Source organism: Syngnathoides biaculeatus, chromosome 4, assembly GCF_019802595.1.
Source record: "Syngnathoides biaculeatus isolate LvHL_M chromosome 4, ASM1980259v1, whole genome shotgun sequence".
Classification (NCBI taxonomy): domain Eukaryota; kingdom Metazoa; phylum Chordata; class Actinopteri; order Syngnathiformes; family Syngnathidae; genus Syngnathoides; species Syngnathoides biaculeatus.
The window spans coordinates 1,262,063-1,286,146 of NC_084643.1; the positions used below are offsets into that span (position 1 = coordinate 1,262,063).

Below are 24,084 nucleotides of genomic sequence, written 5' to 3' on the forward strand. Positions count from 1 at the left end.
TGGCTTGTTAGCGGCGGTGCAAAAGTTTGTGCACATGTGTCAGGGTTGTTTCAAGGCAAAGGTTTTCTGCTATGATTGTGACCTCTAATGAAACGTCCCTCATGGGTAACAAATTTAGGATCATAACCCCCCCAATTCTCCCTCTGAGTGTCCAATTAATTGCATGTTTTTGGGATGTGGGAAGAAACCAGAGTGCCTGGAGAAAACCCACGCAGCCACGGGGAGAACATCCAAACGCCACACAGGCGTGGCTGGGATCGAACCCGGGTGCTCAGAACTGTGAGGCCAAGGATTTACCAGCTCACCCACCGTGCCACTATAAACTCATATATATATATATATATATATATTAATCAGTGTCATTTCACTCTACGTGCAACAAAATTGAGTTACAGTATGTTCGCCTGAATTATTGTGGTCACAAAAATACTGTTGATCAGGAAAATGACTAAAATAAAGAGAGTAATCCCTAATTTATTGGAGGCGTTTGATTCCGGACCACCCCCGCAATAAGTGAAATCTATTAAGAGGCGTTTCGTAACTTTACCCAAAATATTTCACGAACAATTGATGTTTTACGAGGGAGCCAAAAGATTCAGAATTTAATTTTGTCTCGGAATTCAGCTCCATAGTACGCCGACGGCTAGCTGATCAAACTTTTGCAGTGAAAGCAAAACGCTCGCCCAGACTCGTGCTTTGGCTATTTTTGTTTTCTGCTGGAGCTCGCGTGTTGTGAGTTGTACTCGTGAACGGCCGCTGTTTGATAGCTTGCTAAGAGACTTTGGCTGGAGGGGGCGGGAAGGAAGCCTCCCGGTTGCCATGCATACTCACGAAGGACGCCATGTTTCTTTTAGGCCGCTGGCCTTGCTTTTCCTCCAACAAATGCAGTTCTCTCGTCGGCCACTGAGGGCAGTCATGTGGCACCGCTCTCCTTCACTTTGCCCCACAGTGTGAAAAAGAGCATCTTCCAAATCTTCCCGCTTCATTCTCTTCTGCATTTCATTTCTTCATCGTTCACTTGATGTTTCCAGTTGTTCGTGACGGCGGATCGGTTTGACCCCCTGGGGGTCATCGGCGGAAAACCTCTGCGGCTTTCTGACCCGTTGACGAGGTCAGGCGTATTTTCCGCACCGAAATGGGATGAAGGGGCGACGGGGTCGCGGAAGAAGCTCAAACGATCGCTGCGGCGGAGGACGGAAGGCCCCGGGGCCCGAGTATCGCGTGACGGCTTCATGCTAGAGTGAGATGTGGCCGTGGAGAAAACCGCTCAGCGCCACCGTGGGCTGCGCTGCCTCTGCACCCCCTTGCGCGCTGGCGTGTGTGCGACTAAATGCGTGAGAAAGTGAGAGAGCAGAGCGAGAAAGGGGGCGTGTTGACGTGCGCTGCACAAGTGAGGCAGTGGGAGCTGAATGATGCTCGCTGGCTGACTCTCTTCCTCTCCTCCCTTCCTCCTCCTCCTCCTCCTCCTCCTCCTCTCTCTCTCTCCCTCTGTCCGCACTGCCCGGCTGTGCTTCTTCCTGCCATGCACTGATGAACCATTTTATGCTACACAGCTGCCATAGCCATCATTTTGTTGCTGGTGTCCCCGTCCTTGGAGCCCTGTGGGACACACCTGCCACGACGCTGCTCCTGCTGCTGCTGCTGAGGTACGGCAACGTTTGCCGTCTGCTGTTTTCGTTTGTTTGTTTGTTTTTTTTTTTTTTTTTTACTACAATCTGGGGTTTGTGTGTTGCTTGCTTTGCTGCAGAATTGCAGAGCTGCAGCTGCTGCTGAGGGGTAAATACTCGGGCTCTCACATTTTGTAACATTAAGATCGTGGAAATTACTCGACTGCCCGTTCACTTAGCTGGTGAACACTACCTTTTTTTTTTTTTTCGGGTTGGCTGAAGTAGATCCAGAGGACATTGAATTTCATTTGCATGCAGTATCCATTCAGTTGTTCCGTGTTTGTGTTCCTCCTTATCATAATGACCATGCCCCAAGTTTGAAATAATTCTTGGATGTTTTCATGTCCACGGATGTTCGAATGTCATTCGGGGGGCTTAGCGTCGGCTCCAGTTGAGACCGCCTCGCCTGCCAAGAGGCATTCTTTCTCTCTCTCTCGCCCTCTCTCTCTCAGGTCTGAAGATAAGTTGCATTAATAAATTGGACATATAAATCCAGACCAGCAAAATCAATGGTGCAGCCCGGTAGAACATGAACCATCCCGCACTTCTTGGGTTACTCGTTTTGTTTGTGGGTCACAAAAAAAAAAAAGGTGTTGCTGTGTGTTTGTGTCACTTTGCATGACACCGTTGCAGAGAATTATTGCATAGAATTGCACTTCTGAATGTGCTATGATTACATTTTTACATGCACAGCATTTTTCCGCAATATATAAAACCACGTGAGAATCTGTCGAAGCACACAAAAATCGCTTACCAGTGGAAAAATCCGCTCACTTGTTCATGTGGCCAGAAGTTGTCTGTAACTCGTAAGAACCGTTATCCAAATTCAGAGGCGTCAATCTGGACGCAACTACTGTATTGCTGAAATATGAGCAAGTTGTGGGGTGACGAGTTCCCATTGACGCCGTCGCCCCTCCTCCTCCTGCGCACCTTGACGAGCAGCCATGCTCATTCATCATTCGCAGGATGTGCCCGAGCTGCCAGCCAGCGGCTTTTATCTTCCCCTCGCAAAGGAGAGAGACGGTCTCGTATTTTTAACGTTCGCTCTGAAATAAGTTGAATAAGGTTCCGTCGGTGTGGAAAAAAATTCTTTAGATGACTGAAAAAGCAAAGCTGGGACGAATAATTTTTTTTTTTTTTTTTGTCTTGCTGAAAGAATTAAGGTGATTGTTCTAAGGTCCGGGGTTCACCTGTGTGGAGTTTGCATGTTCTACTCGTGCCTGCGTGGCTTTTCTCTGGGCACTCCGGTTTCTTCCGAAAAACATGTATTCATTGGAGACTAAATTGTCCCAAGGTGTGATAGTGAGTGCGACTGTTGTCTGGCAACCAGTTCAGGGCGTACCCCGCCTCCTGCCCTATGACAGCTGGTATTGGCTCCAGCACTCTCACGACCCTTATGAGAATAAGCGGCTCAGAAAATGGATGGGTGGATTAACTAATTAACTTATCCGCCAAATGACTCGTCAGATGTGAGAATGTGGCACCAGATGGGAACAAAAACCCAAAGACAACAAGTGAATGGTGGCTTCACTGTTAGTGAATGCTAATCGATGCTCACACTGCAGCTCTGCTTACCCTTTTGGACTTTAAATCACAGCACCGAGCTCCGGAAGTGTCTTGAAAGTGGCCACGGATCTTCGCTCATGTCATCGGAGAGAAACGTGACGTGAGTGTTGTTATGAAAGTCAATTAGTCCTTCTGTTACGCAATCGTGGGGCGAAGTTGCAGGAGGGCTCACTCGGACAGGAAGATTTATTCGTTTTGTTGATTTCACAAATGAGGGGATGTTGGCAGAGAGAGCCAAACAACAGTCAATTTTTCAGAAGATGTTGCCTCAAAAGGGGAACTAAAGCTCACATGTCGAAATGTCTTGTCATGTCATGTCATGATCCAAGTCGCTTATCCTCACAAGGGTTGCAGGAAAGTTGGAGCCTATCCCAGCTAGCTTCAGGCGAAAGGCGGACTTACACCCCGAACTGGTCGCCAATCAGTCACAGGGCCGATCTCGAAAACCATCACTGAGCGGGAATCAACAACACCAAAGGCAGGCTTGTGTACCACTACTCCATCATTGACTCTCCATTTCAAAATGTTGTAGTATATATTAAATGCGCATATCTTCTTTATCTGCTGTTCCCGAGTGAAATCAGTCAGCCTGACGGCGCCACGGTACGTTGCCACCGTTGCTACCGACATCAACACGATCCTCAAATCATCTTCCATGGCGAATTTCACGCTGATTACGGCCATCTATTTTGAAGGAACCAGGAACTATATACCAGTAAATGAATATAATTGAACTAGATGCAGTACTGTCTCTTGGGTGAGCAAAACCTGCACCTCAACTGCAAAAACAAATTCTAGAAAATAAACAAATATTTATATATAAATCTACACCACAACAGTAATCACAAGAAAAATGTAGTAACTGAAGCTACAGTATTTTTAATCTAAATTAAAAAAAAAATGACACCTGGAAAACAAACTCACCTGCAAATAAAATGTGCTTTCGAAATTTCGTACTGCGTTGAGAATTAATTTCAAATAATGTGATCTAATTGAGCTACCCTAACATGAATTTCATGTCGATGCTCGTAACCCAGTTGGCAAAACTTGGAAATTCAAGGCATCTTTCCTTGTCTTTATCCCGATATGATTCCTCACCAATTACTACCTTCCTTGGGAAGTGTGCCACACTTTTACTGGTTCCTGCTAATGAATAACTCACAAAGAATCCATTGACCACACACACACACACAAAAATGAATGAAAAAAATATCTGAATTTTGTTTTTCCTCGGTTTGGAGTTTGGCCAGTCTAAGTCAGCAAATTAATGTATCGCATTTCACATTACTGATTGGTTTATGGTTTCAGTGAATGTAAAAAACAAGTGACACCAGAAATGGGTCAATGGAAATGTACACGTTAACGAGGATAAACAATCAGAATCCCGCACTTGGACCTGGAGTGTATATACAGTAGTATTTACCATTTTGGCAATGTACATACTATGTCAAAGGTGGTAAAATGCGGTGTGTGAACCACATAAGTCAAGGTTATGCTTGATATTTCAGTTGCAACGGGGTCAATGTTATTACACATCAATCATTCCCATTGGATTTCATTCCAAATGCTCGACTGCGACATTTATACATCATGCGGCCGATCCAGAAATGATGCATGAAGAGCTCCGTCCCGTTATTGGAGAGCTCCTAGTAGAAAGACCGCGCATCGGCGGACGTTGTAGCTGCATGTGCTGAAGCGGGTCGGCTCGTAGTAACAGCTGGAACGCCGCTGCTGCTGGCGCCGGAACGTGGCCTGGATAAAGCACGTGAGCCACGGTGTGAGGCTGGAGTGAGATGAGCAGCAGGGCTGGCGCGATGTTACGTAACACTATCTTCACTGGGAAAGGGCTCCAGAGATGCTTTTGCGCGAGGCTCCGTGACAGCAGAGCGAAAGTGCATTATCATCGTTAGCAGCCACGTCGCTCGGACGGATTGTCGGACGTTGGCGTGCTTGACGGCGCAAGCGAGGCTTTAGCACTCTCGCTTGTCGTATCCTCGGGCTATTCCCCTGCTAGGGAAGATTTGTGCATTGTACGTTTGTGCTTTATAAGACCGGAATTGCAAAGCCTCCAAACATAATTGCACATGTGTCTCCGTCCACGCACCCTTTGGCATCCATCCTTTCAACTGGACAAAAGAATGCATGTTTGCGCATCTTTGTGTTGCACAATTGCGCTGAAAAATCAAGCGGTGTCGGGCAAATTGATATCATGTCCTGCACGTCACCCTCAGGCCTGTTCAAATGATTTGCAGAGTTCCTGGGTTGGGGATGATGTCGGACTTGTTTCGTGCTGCCACAATAAACAATTTTACATCTGGCTGATCAGAGATGATCGACTTTTAGAAAGTTCATATTCATTGGTGGGTATAACACGATCAGGATTTGTGAGCACGATCACCGTGTTAAATAAATAAAAAAATTACGACCGATCGCAAGATGGAGCAATGTGTCCATTTATATGATTTATTCGTTTACTGTATACGCGTGTCAGTTCATGTATAGACATGTTTTCGACTGGCGGCACACACCTTCCGATTTAGAACGCGGGCGCCATCTTGGTTTGCTGAATTCACGTAAACACACGTAACTAAGTCCAGGAATCATTTTAGAAAGGCGTATGAATGGGGGCGCACTGTGATGTTATCGGTTACCCAGACGGCGTTGTAAAGCGTCTTTCTTTCGACTGCCAGCTGTGATCAAGAACCAGTGCGAGAAAACGGACAAGTTAGCAACCAAACGGCGACAACTGTGGATTAGCAGAGCCGATCTGGCAGCAAAGCACAATACTCGTGTGTGTGAATGAAATGCATGTCTCCAAAATCTGTATTTTCTGTTTTATTTTCATTAATTTGCAAAAACGGGTCTAGCTGTTTTGTGAGTTGAGTTAAAAATGTAGCCGTGGAAGTGGAGAAAAAGGTGCGGGCTCCACTTGTGACTCGTCCCGGTCGAACCTCTCTCTCTCTCTCGACCTCTCGGTAACAAAAACAAAAATAATAATCTACACCTCTTTCGTTGGTACAATCAACATAATTTAACCAAACGCTGACTATAATCACGCGGTACATATTTAAATTCCATTGTGCGGTACACTAACCTTCGCAGTGTGCTTACAATAGATACCGCCGCATGACGAACCCAGCCATTGATGAATTGGTTGTAGGACTCCAGACCTTTGTAATGCTTTAGTTGGTCCACGGTATAAGCGCTTGTCGAGAAGAAGAGATAGCGGACGATGTCTGGATAGGTTACCGACGCCCACATTTGTGTGCTCCATTTGTGTTTCTCCAAGGCACGTGGGTCGATATTGTCGATCAAAGGACACTTCTTGTCGTAACGTTTTCTTGAAACATCTAATGAGCACCGATAACTTTCCAAAGTCTTTTTAGCCATCATGCGTCACTTTTACGAGTCGTACGAACATTTGTGTAACTCCGGTATATGCAAAAGCATTAGTCAAAAACAGTCTATTCTAATCAGTCCAGTCAAACTAAAATAAAAATATAAGAGAAATAATTGGTTCTCACTGTAACTAAATTACTTTATTGTAATTAAATGGCTTCACACACACCGAAACCTGAGAGGACGATTTGACATGCTCGACATAACACAGACATTTTTTTTCACCGAAGTCCTAGCGCTAGACCACCAGCACCGCATGTATTTCCCCATCTTCTTCTTTTAAATCCAACACAAAACATTTGCAAATCAGTGTTGTTGTCTTCGCCACGGTAACGTGTGTATCCAGTCACGTTAGCGTTGACGAGCTAAATCCCAGTTATGGTATCAGACGGAATGCGATTTTATTGGCGGAATCTGTTGCTGTGCAATCGGGAAAGAGCACATTTGCCTTGTAGTCTGATCCAGGCATTCATTACATATTGGCTGTCTCAGACGTGTTGCCTTTGCTGCACTGCTGACATGTTTTATCTTATTTTTTAAAATTAATTTGTTGCTGGTCAGATATTTACAGTACCCCATCAAAAGACTTGGGACAAGGCTAAAAAAAAAAACTAGGTTTTGGATTCCAACATACTGTACATTACATCTCATGGTGTAAATGTCTTGCGGAGTCGATCAGTGATGATCTGTGTTTTTGTTCCAGTCATCCTCAAAATGCCAATTATCAGCTGATAGCGGTCAAGCCGATCAAATCGATGTAAGGACTATTTCAAGGTGTATGCTAATGGAAGTATTGATATACCTACAGGAAAATAACACGAATCAAAAAAAATGTGGAATTTGTCTTCCAAATTTTAGAATCGGTCCTTGGACCAATTTATTTTTTAGTTCTGAGGTCTGGGCTCCCAAGACTTTCTGCAACACACGATTCAAATTATCCCTGAAAGTTGCCGTATTTTACCAAACCCACTTTTTCCAGTATTTGGGATGCCTCAAAAGGTCCCCCGCATCCCTGAGGCCTCTTGTTTCTCCGTCGAGCGGCCTGAAATCAGCTCATTGGAATTTCTCGTGCTTATCTATGTCACTGTACGGCATTGTGAATGCAGCTTCGTAGATTTGAGACTACGTAGGGTTCTCTTTCTTCCATAGTAACGCGATCATGTGACCGCAGAGCTCGTTTGCCTCGGATGCTGTCAATTAGCGTTGTTGGCTAATTTTTGGAGAGTGTTGGGGACTTGGGATGATCTAACCCATATTGTCGTATTTAGGAAATAATTGTTCAGTATTTACCTTTGCACGGAATTTGCTTAACTCCGAAAGTTCAGACACAGCGTCAAGTTGCATTGTTTGTCTTTCCGTCTACTTCCAGGTTGCACGCGCTGCGTCCTTGTTTTTATGTATCGGTTGTCATCCGGTTCTGTCTTTTGCTTTGATTCCCTTTTTCTTTGCATTTTGCAAACTGGTGACAGGCAACCACCACCTGTGTCTCCCTCAGACGCCAAAACAGCGCGAGCAGCATCCTCTTGAGGTCGCCGGCTTGGTCCACGGGGTCACGCTACCCGTTGGAGGTTAATTGCATTCTTTGATAACGCATTATCGGCAGGCAGGCCTTCGCACGGAGACCCAGGGTGGTTAATATGAGGCAAAGTTGCTGCTCCACCCCACTTTTAACTTTGGGGATGATTAATTGAAAGCTAATGTGCTCTGGAGTTAATGCTATGTGTTTATGTGGGGCCGTAATTGATGCTAATGTCCCGATCGAGCGGAATTTCACAGTGGATTAACAGGGAAAAGCTGGCCTCCACTGTACTGCACACGGTGGCGGCTGTTATTCTGTTTGCTATGATTTATCTTCGTTAGCAGCGTAATGGGGCTTGCTAGATTGTTTTATGCAAGAATTCTCTGTGGGGTTTGTCTCGCCTCCTTCTGGCCAGACCACCACATGCCCACGTGCTGGGAATTACACGAAGAACTTGTAAAACAAGCTGGAGTGATTTAGCTTTTTTCTTATAGCTGTACTTTTTTTAGGGTCGTTGTTTTATAATAAACCATCACTTTAGGTCATGCGTGAAAGATTGGCCAACACATGAACTGTTTAAAGATAATAAGAAGTAGCAATAGGTTAAGCAATCGTGGTGTGGGGATAAGTCAGTGTCATGAATAATCGTTCAGATCTCCAATATCACGTTGACAATTGACATGAATTCCGTCAATAAAGTAGTGAGTTGCATGTACAGTTGAAATTAGAGAAAGGTATGAAAAGTTGGTTTATCAATGCTTGGTCAAAGTAACGAGTCTTTTTAAGTCAACGGGTTCGAGTTCAAGTGCCTTCTAACGCAGTTTCCAGGCAAAAGTCATCAAAATTTATGACTCGAGAGAATCCCGAGCATGTGACCTGAGTCCGCACCTCTGCTAAATAGTGTACACTGTCCCGTCGCTACTTTGCAATTCACCTCTTACGGATTCGGCGCATTGCAAATTTTTCTCATGATCACATCATGCATAATGCACCATATTGTGAGATTTCCAGTATATGCTGTAATTTGTTTGGTGTAAAATAAATGCCCAGTATCCTAAAATATCACAAATGTAACAAAAAAAAGAGAAAAAAATCATTACCACATATTTCATAGAAGAAACAACTGTGTTCAAGAACATATGAAATGTTTGTAAGAGTGTAGGAAAGGCTTTAAAGGAAGACTCTCCCCAAAATTAATATGTACAATAAACCCTCCAATGTGAAGTAATGTTATTATTACATATATTTGGGACATTCATTGAAAAAAAAAAATGAAGAACATTTTAGAAATCCAAGCAAAATCTGGATATGTGCCAGCTTTGAGATCCAGACTCTGCCCCAGTCATCACCTGTGCTTAGCATTGCGGACCATTCGTTCTGGCTAAGCCAAAATGCCGACGTGTTCTGCACCAAACTGCAACAAAATGAGAAAGCGGACCTAAATTCGTCCTTCTTTAACCTCCCGTGGGGTCAACCTGACAAGATAAAGCTGTGACTGTCACAGTTGAGGCTCATTCATCAGCTGGGGAAATTTGCACGCATCTAATCATTACTGGTCATTAGCCGCTTAGTTACAGCCTCTCGTGGTGGTACTGTATAAGCAACAACATACTTTACGAGGCGGCACAGTGGTGCAGATGTTCAATCCCAGACCTCTGTGTGTGGAGTTTGCATGTTCTCCCCATGACACGGAGACATGTAAACTTGTCTCCTGCCCGTTGACAGCTGGGATAGGCTCCAGCACTCCTACGACAATCATGCGGCTAAGAAAATGGATGGATGGATATATACGTGTAAGCACACAACACTTCCTGGTTACTATTTACGGCAATGCGCACGTGGAAATCCCCCCTTACCCCCCTCCCGCCATCCCCGCCACCGGTCGATCACGAGAAGCTGGCTGCTTGAAAAGTACAACTAGGGGTAAAAAAAAGTCTGGCCACGCCTGCTGTACATCCTCTACATCGAAACCAACTCCTCAGAAAAGCATCAAACAAATCTCCGCGGTCCATATAATGGGACTATTGTTCGTTGTTATTGCCACGCCCCCTCTCCAGCACGTCACGTTCCGCCTGTGTGTATTATGGCTCAAGCGCACAGGCTTGAACATTGTACAACTATTTTTGGTTTGTTTGTAATTATTTTTCACTAAAATTGGCCACAAAATGCCAGATAGTGGACGTTTTCTGTTCAGTGAAACGTATCCACGAACAATGGGGTGTCACAACAGCAAGCGATGTAGGCGTGGCAAACGCTGATCGGCTGTCAGTTCCCCAGCCGGGCTCATTGGAATGTCTGAGCGAGAAAGGAATTTCGATAACACTTTTCCAATTTCGAGATGTTTCTTGGTGAAATTTGTGGATAACTCTGGCATTAAAAGAAACACTGAACCCTCATCTACTAACTTTTAATGTGTGGTCCTATTCCTATAATTTTGGGGAGAGTCTTCCTTTAAGTTATATGTAGCATGTCAATGTTATACATGTTAAAATAAGTATCACAATGTATTCTGATCAAACCCAATGGCAAGTCATGATGCATCCCATTCTCAAACATCTGAAGGATGACATAATTCGCAATATGAAAACGGAATGATCTCGGTTTTGATGGACTGTTAATGTTTGAGACGGCCAGTGGTGTACACGTCACTGAAATCTTCAAACCAAAACCTTCCTTGGTCGTCTGAGGATGGTCGGCAGTCCAGACAAAGTTGCAGTGGCCTCCTAAAATGGAGTAAAGCGCTCCCGTTCAGTCTGAAAGTGTTCTGTTGTCGTAGCTTCTGGTGCTTGCATGCGAAAAAAAATCTTTTCACTCATCCATGAACAGTCAACTTGGATCAGGTTCAATTCCCCATCTCTTTGCTCTTTGGAATGGGAAAGGCACCAGCAGCGTTTAGCCCCATTTTACAGTTCTGGGGTAAGAACCGTAAACATCCAGTTATTCAAATACGATTTGCCTTGTCACTAATTCATGTGATATCTATGTATTTTGTCAGCAAATTGTACTGATCCCATTTTGAAAGTGACCATTTTTTTATGGCACTTCTCCTTCACTTCGAATGTCAAGTTATTGGTATTCCATGAAACCCGTGGAAGGAGTTTCATAAGGTGGCAAAATTATGTGAATATCTGTGGGCAGGGGTTTTGCTCTGTGCAAATATCCTTGTAGATATTTCATTATCCAGCATTCTGCCCCCAGAGCCCCAAAGGAAACATGTCTTGAGACATGCCTGCCCAATGAAGCTAATTCTGATTCTGATTCTGACCCCAATGCGCCAACGAGCATGTCTACCTCAAAAAGACGACCATTGGATGCGAACTTGCTCCACCTTCGCTATCTTCCAACAGCACAATTTTATTCGTATAGATTTCATAAATTAGTAGCATGAAGAACCCCTCTCAGTTAGAGGAACTCCCGGACTTCAGGACCCGTGCCTCATGGCGGGACAGATTCAGACGTCCTGCCTTGTGTTCCGGAGGTTATGGCACTGCTTTCTGCAACTAGAACCAAACACGAACTGCCCATTGGCCCTGAGCCGTACACGTGCAGCTGGGGACATGCACGCATCTAAAAATATCTTCGCTCGTTCCAGTAAGTGGCGGGCACACACGGCAGCGTTGCATTAATAGTCATTACTAATGGATGGCACGGACCTAAAAGGTTATTTTGCGGCCGTGGCCTCCGTGCCAGGAAAGAGACCCAAGTGACACCGGCAGGGTGGCGTGAACGGACGGGAAGCTCAGACTTAAGTGCCCGGCTGGACGCAAGCTACTGAAGCTGCCTTCTGGTCGCAGTCGAGCAAGTAAAATGACGTCTCGTTGTCCGTGTTTGCTACGACAAGACTTTGGCCCGTCGTGCCCGAGTTGTGTTACACTATTGTGCAAAAGCTGCATCAGGTTTCACCTCACTACGCGTTATGAATCATTAAAACATGTTAATAATACAGTTGTTACATCAGCATTTCTGGAGCAGTGGCACAATACAGGATTAGAGTGTTCCGGAGGCAATTGTATTGCAATTGTATTTGTATTTTCCTTTCTTCGAAAGAGCCGAATCAAAGGTTCTTACATTTATTCACATGATTAAAAATAAAAAGAAAATTGCTCCGTGAAGCCTAATTTGACTTAACGTAGCCGGACCATTATTCTAATTAATCCCATAAAATCTTATGACACTACCAGATAACAAGCATAAAAAATGGCTGTGTTTTCAGTAACTATTTTGAATTATGAATTTGTTTGCACTTCTAATAGTTCACTTGAAGCTTTTTTCAGTGGAGGCTTTTGAGTCCAGGCAGAACTTGTAAATCTCAGCAAAGGATCGTTTGCTTGTGTGTGGCTGTTCAATTTGTTTGTCTAGCAAACACTCAGCAAAACATCCACTAAATTTGAGCGCCAGCTGAGTTTTATCCACGGTGGGATGTTGCAGCGGCAGTGAACTTTCACTATTTGATTTTATTTAATTCAATTGAGGACATTTTTTTTCGTGGCAATATACAGTATAATGTAGGGTATTATAGTGTACTTTATCAGTGATAACCGGCGATGGAATATAGATTTCTACTTCTGGTGAAAATACAAATGAGGTATAGATTTCTTTTCCATTGTGTCCCCGTCTGGTCCAGCTAAGAAAGGAGGCGGCGCCCCCGCAGGTCCCCAGCGTGCAGCGTTTGGACGACCTTGGCCTTCCGGACAACAGCGGCGCAGCCCTCGGGCTCAACCCGGACATCCTGAGCAGCCACAGGCGAAAACACAGCTTGCTGGTTAGCTCACCTTCTTAACGCTTGTTGATGATGTGGATGAGACGCAATACAAATCGGAATGCAATACTTTCTTGTTTTCTTTCTTTTTTTTTTTTTTGCTTAACTTTTCAAAGAACTGACATATCCAGATGCTGAAAAAAGATCAGAATACCGTAATTACACAGAAATGGTCACGATAAAACAACTCTCTGTAATGCAGGGATCTCAACTGTTGTACTACCAAATTATTATTTTTAAACACATTTATCTACTCACTGAGTCTATACATATTTAGTTTACTTCAAATATGGAAAAATTGTTGTGAGAGTGTTGCATTTATTTTTAGGTTGTTTGTAGAGTACATTTTGCACATAATGCTCCCCGCACACACGGACAGTATCAAGCTAGTTATATTAAGATTTTTTCCATACTTTTTAATGCATTGACTTATAAGTACAATGACATATTAATTACTTTCTTCCTTGGGTTTGTTATGAATGATCTTAGCTTGAATCTGGTGGTTGGAATTAATTTGGCTCAATATTTCCCCAAGGGAAAAGCCTCCTGGATAAGCCTCAGAAAAGCCAGATATGAATGCTATTAATAAAAAAAAAATAATAATAATTTCTGTGAAATGCTGAGACACTCGGAGATCATGTGGTGAGGACTGCAAATTTACAATTTGTCCCATCGTGGAGTCTATTTGAATGGATGGGGTCACTTGTGGCCATGTTGTTTAACAGTAATGAAGGGTTAGCATCTTTGCAGCACTGACACCCCCTCATCCTCATCAGGCTTTCTTCAGGCTGCTCGCAAATACTTTTGGGTTTCCTGGCCGTCTTTGCTTCCTCACGAATGAGCGGAATCCATCGCGCCCCAGTGTGATACTTGCAGAGCGGCGTGAGCGTTTGTGTATTTCTCATGCTGTGGTGATATTTCTGCAGTGTTATTCCTAAGAAAAAAATACGTGTTGCATCGTGGAACTGCTGCCATCACATCAGGCTGAAGGTTATGTTCATAGAAATGATTGTCCTCTGAAATTATGGAAGCATGATTGTGTATTTTACCCGGTTTTAGATTTGGTTCTCAGGCCAATTTATGAAATACTTTGACAAGTGTCAAAGGGCTGTGTTTGAAACTTTTGCAATGTTTTACCAGCTGTGGTCTCCACGTATGGCTTTGAGCTTAGCGCCACTCATTGTGACTGCTGGCAAAAATGGGGTTTATGTATAAATTTCCCACCTGCTTGTTATATAACTACTTGATGATTAGCTTGTCAATGTTTCGTCAGGGCTCAGCTGCATCTCGTTCAAATAGACCAGTGTGAATCACAAGCCATGATGTGATTTTAAACACGACTATGCAATAATTCACTTCACAAACAGGCATTTGCTGTATTTTCTTCTCCTCGAAGGAAGAGGAAACTTGCTGGCCGATGTAATACAGACATGAATGAGTTCAATCTTGTTGTTTAATACATCACATCAACGTGTGCAAGAAGCAGAGGGGCAAACAGCGTGGCTGCTTCGTAAGTAATTTGAGCTTCATTGCTACATCTTTGCATTTTAATTTTAAAAGCCTGCACGGGTGTGGTGAAGAAGTGCTAGCACGCAATTACCGTAAAGGTGGGAAAACGTATTCATGAAAAAAATTTCAGAACTTTAACTGTAACAGGTCAAATCAAAGCCAGTACACCGTGCAGTTCACTTCACAATAAGAGGGTCTGGCTTTGAAGATGGGAAATTTGTGTTGGGCCAAAGTGTTCCATCATTTCCATAAAGTGGTCCGTCATCCACAGAGGGCAGCTCAGAAAATGTTCAAATTTCACTTAATTCACGGTTCAGAGAGCTCAGGAACAAGGAAAGTGACACAAACTTGATCTGGCAGAGTGGAATCATGAGTTAGCGTTGTAGCGTCTTGTTTGGATGGCTGTTGAACACTTTGACGCTGATTGCATTACCAGCAAAGCCTTCAATTGGGGGTGTCACAGTGGCTGGAAGAATGTCATTGGCTGACAGATTCTGTGATGACAGAAATGGCAGTGTGACAAAATCCTGTTAAAAACGTTTAAACAGCACAGCACGGTGTGGTGATCTGCCTGGTTTATTTATGCGTGCCCTGCAATTGGCTGCCAACCAATTTAAGGTGCGTAAACTCTTGCCCAATGTATAGTCTATTGTGCTATCGGAAATTAATGGATAGAATATGGGCATTGCCTCAGTGTCATGTGATTGGATGCACCTAGAGATGAAATTTGACAAACCTGATTGGTTGATTTGAAATCTTGTGAGCTGTGATCATGGCTGCATAGTTGCTTGTCTTGTCTCAGTAGCTGAGGCCATGGTGCAAAGTTTGTTCTCAGAATGAAAAATGGCGATGACATGGTTGAAACGATGCATGGAATTATGTTAATAAGTGATAAGAACAATATTAACACGCAGAAATGTTGATCTTTCAAGACTTTCTCAGGGAAGTAATCTCTGAAGAAAGCTGCACCCTTGTACACGTGGTATTGCTTGGATTATTTTGGTTGCTGTTCATCTTGCTGTGTTATTATGATGGGGTTTTTTTCATTATTTACTTGTATTTATTTTTTATTTTTTTGCACTCCTCAGTCAGCGGGGACGTGGACTACTCAGCAGAAACGAGGAGATGGTGGATGGGTTGGAGGGGATATTATTAGTTCCCTGAAGTGCGAAAACAGATGGTTATGCATCCTGAAAAACTGGCGTAGTGTCTGTAATTACCGACATTGCACGGTCCTTTGTACTGGAGGACTGAGTGACACGGTAATGAAAAACTGACAGAGCATGATGTTCTTCTTCAGCGAGCAACATTAGCCTGCAGCCCTGTTGTTCTATGATGGAGATGCAATCATCAAAATGGAGACAGCCTTGTAAAGGTCTCCTCCCACACAGCTTTCTGCACCCTTTACATTAAGTTCATCTGATCTATTATGTATTCTATCCATACACCTGCTATTGCCTTTGTTGAAATAAGCGGGAACGTGTTGGATGCAGTGTGAAACTTTGCTAACTGCAGATTGGTCTGTTGTAACATTGGAAAAATATAATGGATTGCAAGATAAAAAAAAATTCAAGTACGTGTTAATCGTTCAGTGTGACACTAACTGGCTACAACTTTTGGACCACACTTTCTACCAAAGTACGGTGGGCAGCTATAGAGCGGTTGATCTCACAGTTCTGAGGACCTGGGTTCAAATCCTGGCGCTGCCTGTATGCAGTTTGCATGTTCTCCCCGTGCCTGTGTGGGCTTTCTCCGGCCACTCCGGTTTCCTCCCACATCTCCAAAAACGTACATTCATTGGACACTCTAAAATATGTGAGATTGTGAGTGTGTCATATGCCCTGTGATTGACTGGCAACCAGTTCAGGGTGTACAATGCTTCCCGCCCGATGACAGCTGACAGCCCGCGACCCTCGTGAGGATAAGCGGCTCAGAAAACGGATTGACGAATGATGTTTTAAAGTCATATGCAAATTGGCGAAGGTAAGAAATGGTATACATTATGCTGAGAGGTGTTTTTGATATTTTTTTATGTCACCGCCATTGGAATGAAACTGCGTCATAAACTGAGGACCACCTGTATTTAATAATACTGAGAGTAGCTAATATTTTCATAACAGAGGAATGTTATTTTCTCCAATCTAACACCAAAACCCGGCAGACCATATTTTCAAGATGCAGCACACTTTTGGAAGATAACTTGGCAGGCTGAGGTTGTTGAACACAAAAAGCTCTGTTTTTCTATAAATGGCTATAAAGGCGGTGAAGCGCATATTCTGATATCAGTGCACGCGTTTGCCAATTTGGCAGACCAGTCTGCCGCAAGATAGAAGTTTCACTGCAACCAAGGTGTGTCATTTGACATGCGCCCGGTGCAGTGAGAATTTCTAAACTTGCGTCTTCTGAGCCCACTGAGAGCAGTGCAGTAGGCATACTGCTGGTCTGACACAATCTCGGTGAATTTGATCGGGACACAGGCTCTTCTCATCCGGCGCTTTCATTGAGGAAGCGTCCAATTATCCCTCAGCCTCTTGAACGTCCCCCTGCACCAGCCAAGGTGTCAAAGGGGCAAGTCTTAAAATGGGATGTGAACATTCCGTCCTGGTTAACTCCTACTCTCATAAATATTCATGCGAGCGAGTGGCCTGCAACTTGACTTGGACCACACTGGCTTTGACGCTGGTGTGAATCATCACACAGAGACACCTTTTAGTGATGGTCATAAATATGAAGCAACCAGAAAAAATTGTCATTCGCAGGCTGAAGAGTTTCTAGACAGTGTCAGGGTTTTAATTTTCCTCTGAGCAAACAGAACTTAAGTTAACTTTATCTCATCTATTCTTTTGCACTCTACCATAATTGCCCAGATGAATAATTTATTCCACTTTATTAATATTCGGACACATAATGGGGAATGTGCGCTTTTCACGCGAGGGTTTCTCATCTGTCTTTTTTTTTTATGGAGCAGAGGTTTGCTCACACAACGAACAAACAGCTGACGCTGTTGATCATGTTTGACATTGTGCCGCTATCCCTCATGCATAAATGGATTATTAAATGTCAACTTGCAATATGTCTGATGTTATGAAGCAATTCCATGTCCTCATTTGGGCCAGTATTCCCTGTTTTTGCATGCACATTCGGTCCTGTAAATCTATCGATGTGGGTGGTCCGCCGTTGGTGGGGGCACGACGACACGTTTACATCACTTCTAATGATATTAAAGCTGTGTGACGCCCACACGACAGGCCTCCACTGATCCACTAATTTAATTACTCCTCTTTATTGACGGTGAAAGGCTGCTGACTGACCCAGGGACTCCCCACGCGAACACAGTCTTCATTAATTTTTTTTTTTTTTTAATGATCCAATTCATATTTGAGTATTCCATACACTTGGCGAATGTATAAAGAGCCCTGCAGCCTTGAAATGCTCTCAAATGTTATCACTACACAAATTTCCCCAAAGGCTAAATCACGCAGTACACTCAATTTCATTCCTGGAGGTCTTAAGTAATTGTTCTGTGGAAACCTGAATGTTGATCATGAACAATCCAACCACAGGCCCGTTTTGTTGAAGACACGCCATCCCTGATTACACAACTTGTCTTAGCCACTTTGACGTGTTTCTCCATCCCAACTGTCAGAATGTCTGGCACAATGAAACGCTGTTGTTGTCGTGAGTTTTGACAGTGTAACTATCACAGGTCTTCGATCAATCGTTTTGTGATCTGGTTTTTGTAGAATGTGCCTGTATTTTTTCTGTAGTCTCATCTAATTTCAAAGGCTGTACAATTTGGAATTTGGCCAAGTATGTCAAGAAAAATATCCCTCTGAACTCGCACTAAAAAAAAACGTTTGTTTGTTTATTTTTGTTTCATCCGCAATTGAAGTGACTTCAGTGAGCATCAAAGACTTAACATAATTGTTGTGCTTATTCTTGGTCTTAATTCGTGACATCAGCAGGGGCAAAAATAAAAATATATGGTCATGTCGTTGGGCCACACTCAGCATCAACAACTGAAATCAAGCATTTTCGAGAACTGTCAATGAGTCTTTCACGTCTCTCCTGAGATATTTTGTTCCACTGTTCCTTGTACAAATATTTAACTCGGCAAGACTGAAAATGTTTTGGTAGAGAGCAGAATACATGGTTCCAATCACAGCAAGTCGTCCAGGTTCCAAAGAAGCAAAGCAGCCCCAAACAATCACACCACAACCAACCTTGTATTAAGTTCTTTTTCTTAACTTCTGCACTTCATTTCCACCATTTGGAAAAAAAACCACACACCTTCCAAAGAGTTTGACTTTAATTTAGAATATTCTCTCCAAAGTCTTGGGAAGGAGTCAGATGTCAGATTTTTGCAAAAGCGGGACGAGCCTTAATGTTGTTATTGCTCAGCAATGTTTTTTTTTTTGCTTTTATTCTTATAAGATAATTAATGTAAAGAAAAAGTGCAAATGAGGAATGTCTGTGGCCAAATCATATTCACATTGCAACTTTATCATTGAGGGAAGGAATTTTCTTTTGACTCTTTTAATTTTTCCCTTCTTGACTTCTTACACTGATACAAGCATTCAGAATGGAAAAATATTACTTCAAAATTGCTTTATCATTTATAAAGGCTTACAAGGTTGGCAGTTAAAAGATTTGCATTGAATTATTTTTAGATTCAATTTCCATCATTTCCCATGTTGACTTGAGGACGAGCGGCATCCCGTGATGGATTGTTGCTGACCTCAGAGATTCCACCGTGCATCCAACAAAAGCACACAAAAACCTTCACAATGATAAGCTGTGAGTGTCCACCAAAATGGGGAAGTTTGGGAGAAGAATGACGATAATGACGGAATCCGAGCAAAACACCTTGAAGGGACATTCGAAGATGGATGAATGGTCCAATGCAGCGTGATACATTTAGCTATTAAAAAAAAACCAAGGCCAACAAGAAATCTCAGAGAGGAGTTGTGGGGAATTAAAACCATGAACAATGTTCCCCTCAAGGGCACAAGAAACCCCTCCCTCTGGGACTGAGGGGGCTGAAGCTCCTGAGTAGCTTACAATAAGGCCGAGACGGCCTCCTTTGTCCTACTTTGACCCGATGGAATCAGAGGTCAGAACAACTAAGCAGAGAGGTGGAACTAATCTAGATTAACAACAACTTCTCTTTTCTTTTATGTTAGATCTTAATTTACAGTGAGCAGCTTTGTGTTATAAAAGCAAAGGCATAGAAATAGGTTACATTTTTTTGAAAATTCCAATGTGAATTGGCTTCATAATTTTTAACCTAAATTAAAGGGGAAATCCAGTGGTTTGCATTAACAATGTATCCAATAGGTCATGTAATATGTACTCCATCTTGACAATGTGATGTTAAATACTCTCTCATTTAATAGTGTTTTAATGAGATTTTTATCAACAGTTAAAAATTTTCAGGGGTGCTTCCACTTTCGCAAGTCACATGACCTACGTGGGCGTATGTGACGTGTTACGTGCCGTTCCAAACGCTCGATTACATGGGACACCATTATGCCCAGCGCTGATTTCTCAGATTTATCCACAGCTGATGAAGAAATAGCAGTATCGGTTGATCGGGAAGACGGAGGAATACTTCCATACAGAGCGGCGGAGCGAGCTCGTCAGACTGCGCGTCATTCCGCCCATCTGAATATTCAACATTATTTACAGCCGGCGGAGCTCAGCCTGGTGGCATTATTTACAGACAGAGGTTCAAATCTGTATGGAAGTATTCCTCCGTCTTCCCGATCAACCGAGCGGCCGAGCCGCTCACAGCCATGCCGCTCTCGGTTGTGTATGGAAGTATTCCTCCGTCTTCTCGATCTACCGAGCGGCGGAGAGTCGCTCACGGTCGTGCCGCTCACGGGTGTGTATGGACATGTTCCTCCGTCTTCCCAATCAACCGATACTGCTATTTCTTCATCATTTGTGGATAAATCCGAGAGATGAATCCGTTGAGCAAGCTCACGACTTTGCCGCTTGGCGGCATTATTATAGCCACAGTTTCAAATCTGTATGGAAGAATTCCTCCGTCTTCCGGATGAACCGAGTGGCTGAGCCGCTCATGGCTGTGCCGCTCACGGCTATGTATAGAAGGATTCCGCCGCCTTCCAGATCAACCGATACTGCTATTTCTTCATCAGATGAGGATAAATCCGAGAAATCAGCACTGGGCATAAATGGTGTCCCATGTAATCGAGCGTTTGGAACGCCACGTAACACGTTGCATACCCCCACATAGGTCATGTGACCCGCGAAAATGGCAGCGCCCCTGAAAATTCGGAATTGTCGATAAAAATCTTCTCGAAACACAATTAAATGAGAGAGGATTTAACATCACATTGTCAAAATAGAGTACATATTACATGACCTATTGGATACATTGTTAATGCAAACCAGTGGATTTCCCCTTTAAAGATCAAAGTGGTCGTTGCATCCATCCATTATTCCGATTGCGGCCACTAAGCGAATATTTGGACACCCCTGGTCTGGACTGTGCCCCCGCGCCATGAGCAGGCCTTCGCTGTACAGTATAATATTATACTTGTCTCAACGGCCTGCCATAAAAACTAGTCTTTGCCAGATTAGATTATTCAGCAGGGAGGTATGACAGGTTCAGTTGCTTAATTGGTTTAACCCAGGATTGCAGAATCTCATCTTTTAACCCACTTGAGTGCATCCTTGATACAATGGGACTAAATCTTTGCCAAGTTTCTCAATCTGGCCAGTGCATTGAGCTTATTAACTTTTCGATCTGCTACAGGCTCTCTTTGCCGCCTCGCACAGTGAACGTGCCCTTTTAATAACGTAGCCGGTTTCAACAAGATCGTGACGCCTTCATCTGACTTTCATAAGCCTGTTAGCAACGTGAGAAACTCTCGTGGAGTTAGGAGATTCACTATAACAGCTCCTGCCTTTTCCTTATGGCAATGTATTCCATTTCGTCCAAGTTTTGCGCCAGCTGGTTGCTGATCTTTTTCCCGCAGTTCTCAAACCTGCTGTAGGTTGACCAAAAATGATGTGGGGGGTGTGGGGTGGGGGTGGGGGTGGGCGATTTAGATTGGTCTTCTGGTAACTGATAGTGCTTGGCTGAACACTCCCCTTCTCCTCTGCCTCATCTATAATGCACATTCATCCAGCGCGCGCACAGCCAGACCCTGAAAATCCAGCTTGTTCTTCGCCCACGTGACAGCTTCTGTAATCCATTTATGTCGGATGAGCTCTCATTGTTTTTAACACTCTGATGCAGACAGAGTGTGTTTCACTTAAATTAGTCAGACTAACTGAGGGTCAGCCCATCCTGTATTCTCAACGCATTGACTGATGTGATTGCATGTGTAGGTGTGTGTGTATGTATGTGTATCTATCTATCTATCTATCTATCTATCTATCTATCTATCTATCTATCTATCTATCTATCTATCTATCTATCTATCTATCTATCTATCTATCTCTATCTATCTATCTATCTATCTATCTATCTATCTATCTATCTATCTATCTATCTATCTATCTATCTATCTATCTATCTATCTATCTATCTATCTATATATATATATATATTGATTTTTGGGCCATGTGTTTGTAATTATGGACTCAGTCGTCAGTGCACAGATATTGATAGGTGCCCTCCTAGAGATAGACTAATTGGATCGCGTGTCTATACAACTTAGGTGTCTGGGCACTCATCGCCTGATGGCGATAAAGTGACAAAATTGTTGAAGTGACATGACTTAATTAACAAATAAGAGTGTTATTCAGCGCTTGTGTTCATTGACATAATGCAAGTGTCCTTCTGACCTAGCAAGCCCCGGAATTTGTTACATTGCGCGGAGTTTCCAATTGTGGTATATGTCACAACCCTGGTATAGAGCTCAAGCACGTGACGTCACCATTTTCACGGCACCATATTGCCAGTCAAACAGAGCTGCTCGACATTGTAGGAGACATTGAACCGGAGGAGAATATTTACAATACCCGAGACCTGTTGCGCTGTTGGTTGTCACAACAGACGAGACAGATATTCAAAGATATCATTCTATGGAATACCAGCTGAAAAGACAAGAAAATATTGATTAATTTGGGCAATTAAACATGATGGATGGTTCCCAACCAAAATACACGCACACTTGTGTAGCGATCGCTTCATTTCAGGTAGGAATTATTCTTCTCAAGATCAAATTACCCGGAAGCATTCATAATGCCAAGTTGTCTCATTTGAGAACAGTGCATATTAAAAAAAAACTCTGTTGCAGAAGTTTACGGTTAAGTTTGGTCGCAATCGCTTCCATGTACGTTCCGTGGAGACGGCTCTGTCCTTTTTTTTCTTCTTCAATCATAGTTAATGAATGAGGGTTTGTGCAAAACCAGGGGTTATTTATTTCAACATTGGTATTTGTATTGAATACTAGCTGAAAAGATCGACGGATTCCAGCAAAGGTTAACGTGTCGCCAAACTCACTTCTGCGTTCACGAGCTGTCAAAACCGTCAAAATGTGGGATTTATTCCTGATGAGAACAGATCCAGCAACAAAGTATACGTATGCGTCCAGACTTTTATACGCTTTCAAACTTCTCTGTGTAAATCCCGACGATTTACTCACCAGATACGCGTGTAGATCCAGTTGTCCAAGACAAGCGGAAGCAGGTTAACAGTCCACTTTTTTTATCGGGGAAAACATCAATTTGCAATAAATACGGGTTCTCTATGCCGAGTTTATCTAATTTTTAATAATAAGACATGTCGTGTCGTCTCCAACCGACTTAGCATTGAACAATGCTTTGCTAGACCGGCAATATGGCGACGTAAACAAAAGTCATGTGATTTTATGAGGTAGGTGCACAAGCTCTATTGAGTTAAGAGTAGTTTAAAGAGGTGTTTAATAAATGTATATACTGTACAATGGCATCGCTAGAATCAAATATTTTTACAGTTCAAAATTACACCATTATTTTAAGGGAAAATAGGCCACATAAGTCACACACAATTGCTGTCCCATGTAACTTGTTAAACTCCTTTTTAATCTTGATAATTTTTCATGCTGGTAAACTGCAAGTTAAAATGTGTGTACATTGTTACTAAAATCTATATTATGGTGACAGTTTGACAGATTGCTTGTTTTCATTATTTTCTGTGGAAACCAGTGGACCAGAATGCATTGCCAGGTTCTGCTGGAATCGTACATGTAGAGCAGTTTGTGTGCAATAAAATAGACTGAAATCAGAAGTCCTGAAGTGCAGCATCACCTATCACAAAAATAGTCTTTGAAATAAAATGGCCTGGAGTGCAGAAGTTCATCCACTGAGGCCCATCGGTGCCCTTCAATTCGATCAATAAACCACCCAGACCTTCCTAATTCCAATTATAGTTAGCAGGAACACACACTTTTTTTTTTTGAATGGAAACAAAAGGATATGGAAAGTAGACTCAGAGCTCGCCAGTTTTCTTCCCAACGACAACCATGCGCATTATTTATTATCGAGATGAATGACTCAAATCTCACAAAAGCGCACGCGGATGCATTCACACAAATCAGCATCTTTATCTACCACCGCAGGTTCTTTGTGTGTATTTTGTATGTCACGTGGCGCCCTCCCCTCAAACTGCAAATCGAGTTTTGTCCATTGACATTATTATTTGATCAAGT

At 43.1% G+C, this 24,084-nt stretch overlaps 1 protein-coding gene across 3 annotated transcripts in view; it reads left to right on the forward strand.

Annotated features, from left to right (window-relative positions):
* LOC133499094 (peripheral-type benzodiazepine receptor-associated protein 1-like) overlaps positions 1 to 24,084 on the forward strand; it is a 58,324-nt gene that overhangs the window by 2,262 nt on the left and 31,978 nt on the right. For 2 of the 3 annotated variants that reach the window (XM_061816651.1, XM_061816650.1), the window contains one exon: positions 12,776 to 12,913. The exons of the other annotated variant lie outside the window; for it this stretch is intronic. In XM_061816651.1, coding sequence (XP_061672635.1) covers positions 12,776 to 12,913 — 138 coding nt within the window. The remainder of the gene's footprint in view (positions 1 to 12,775; positions 12,914 to 24,084) is intronic. 3 annotated transcript variants of the gene reach the window in all.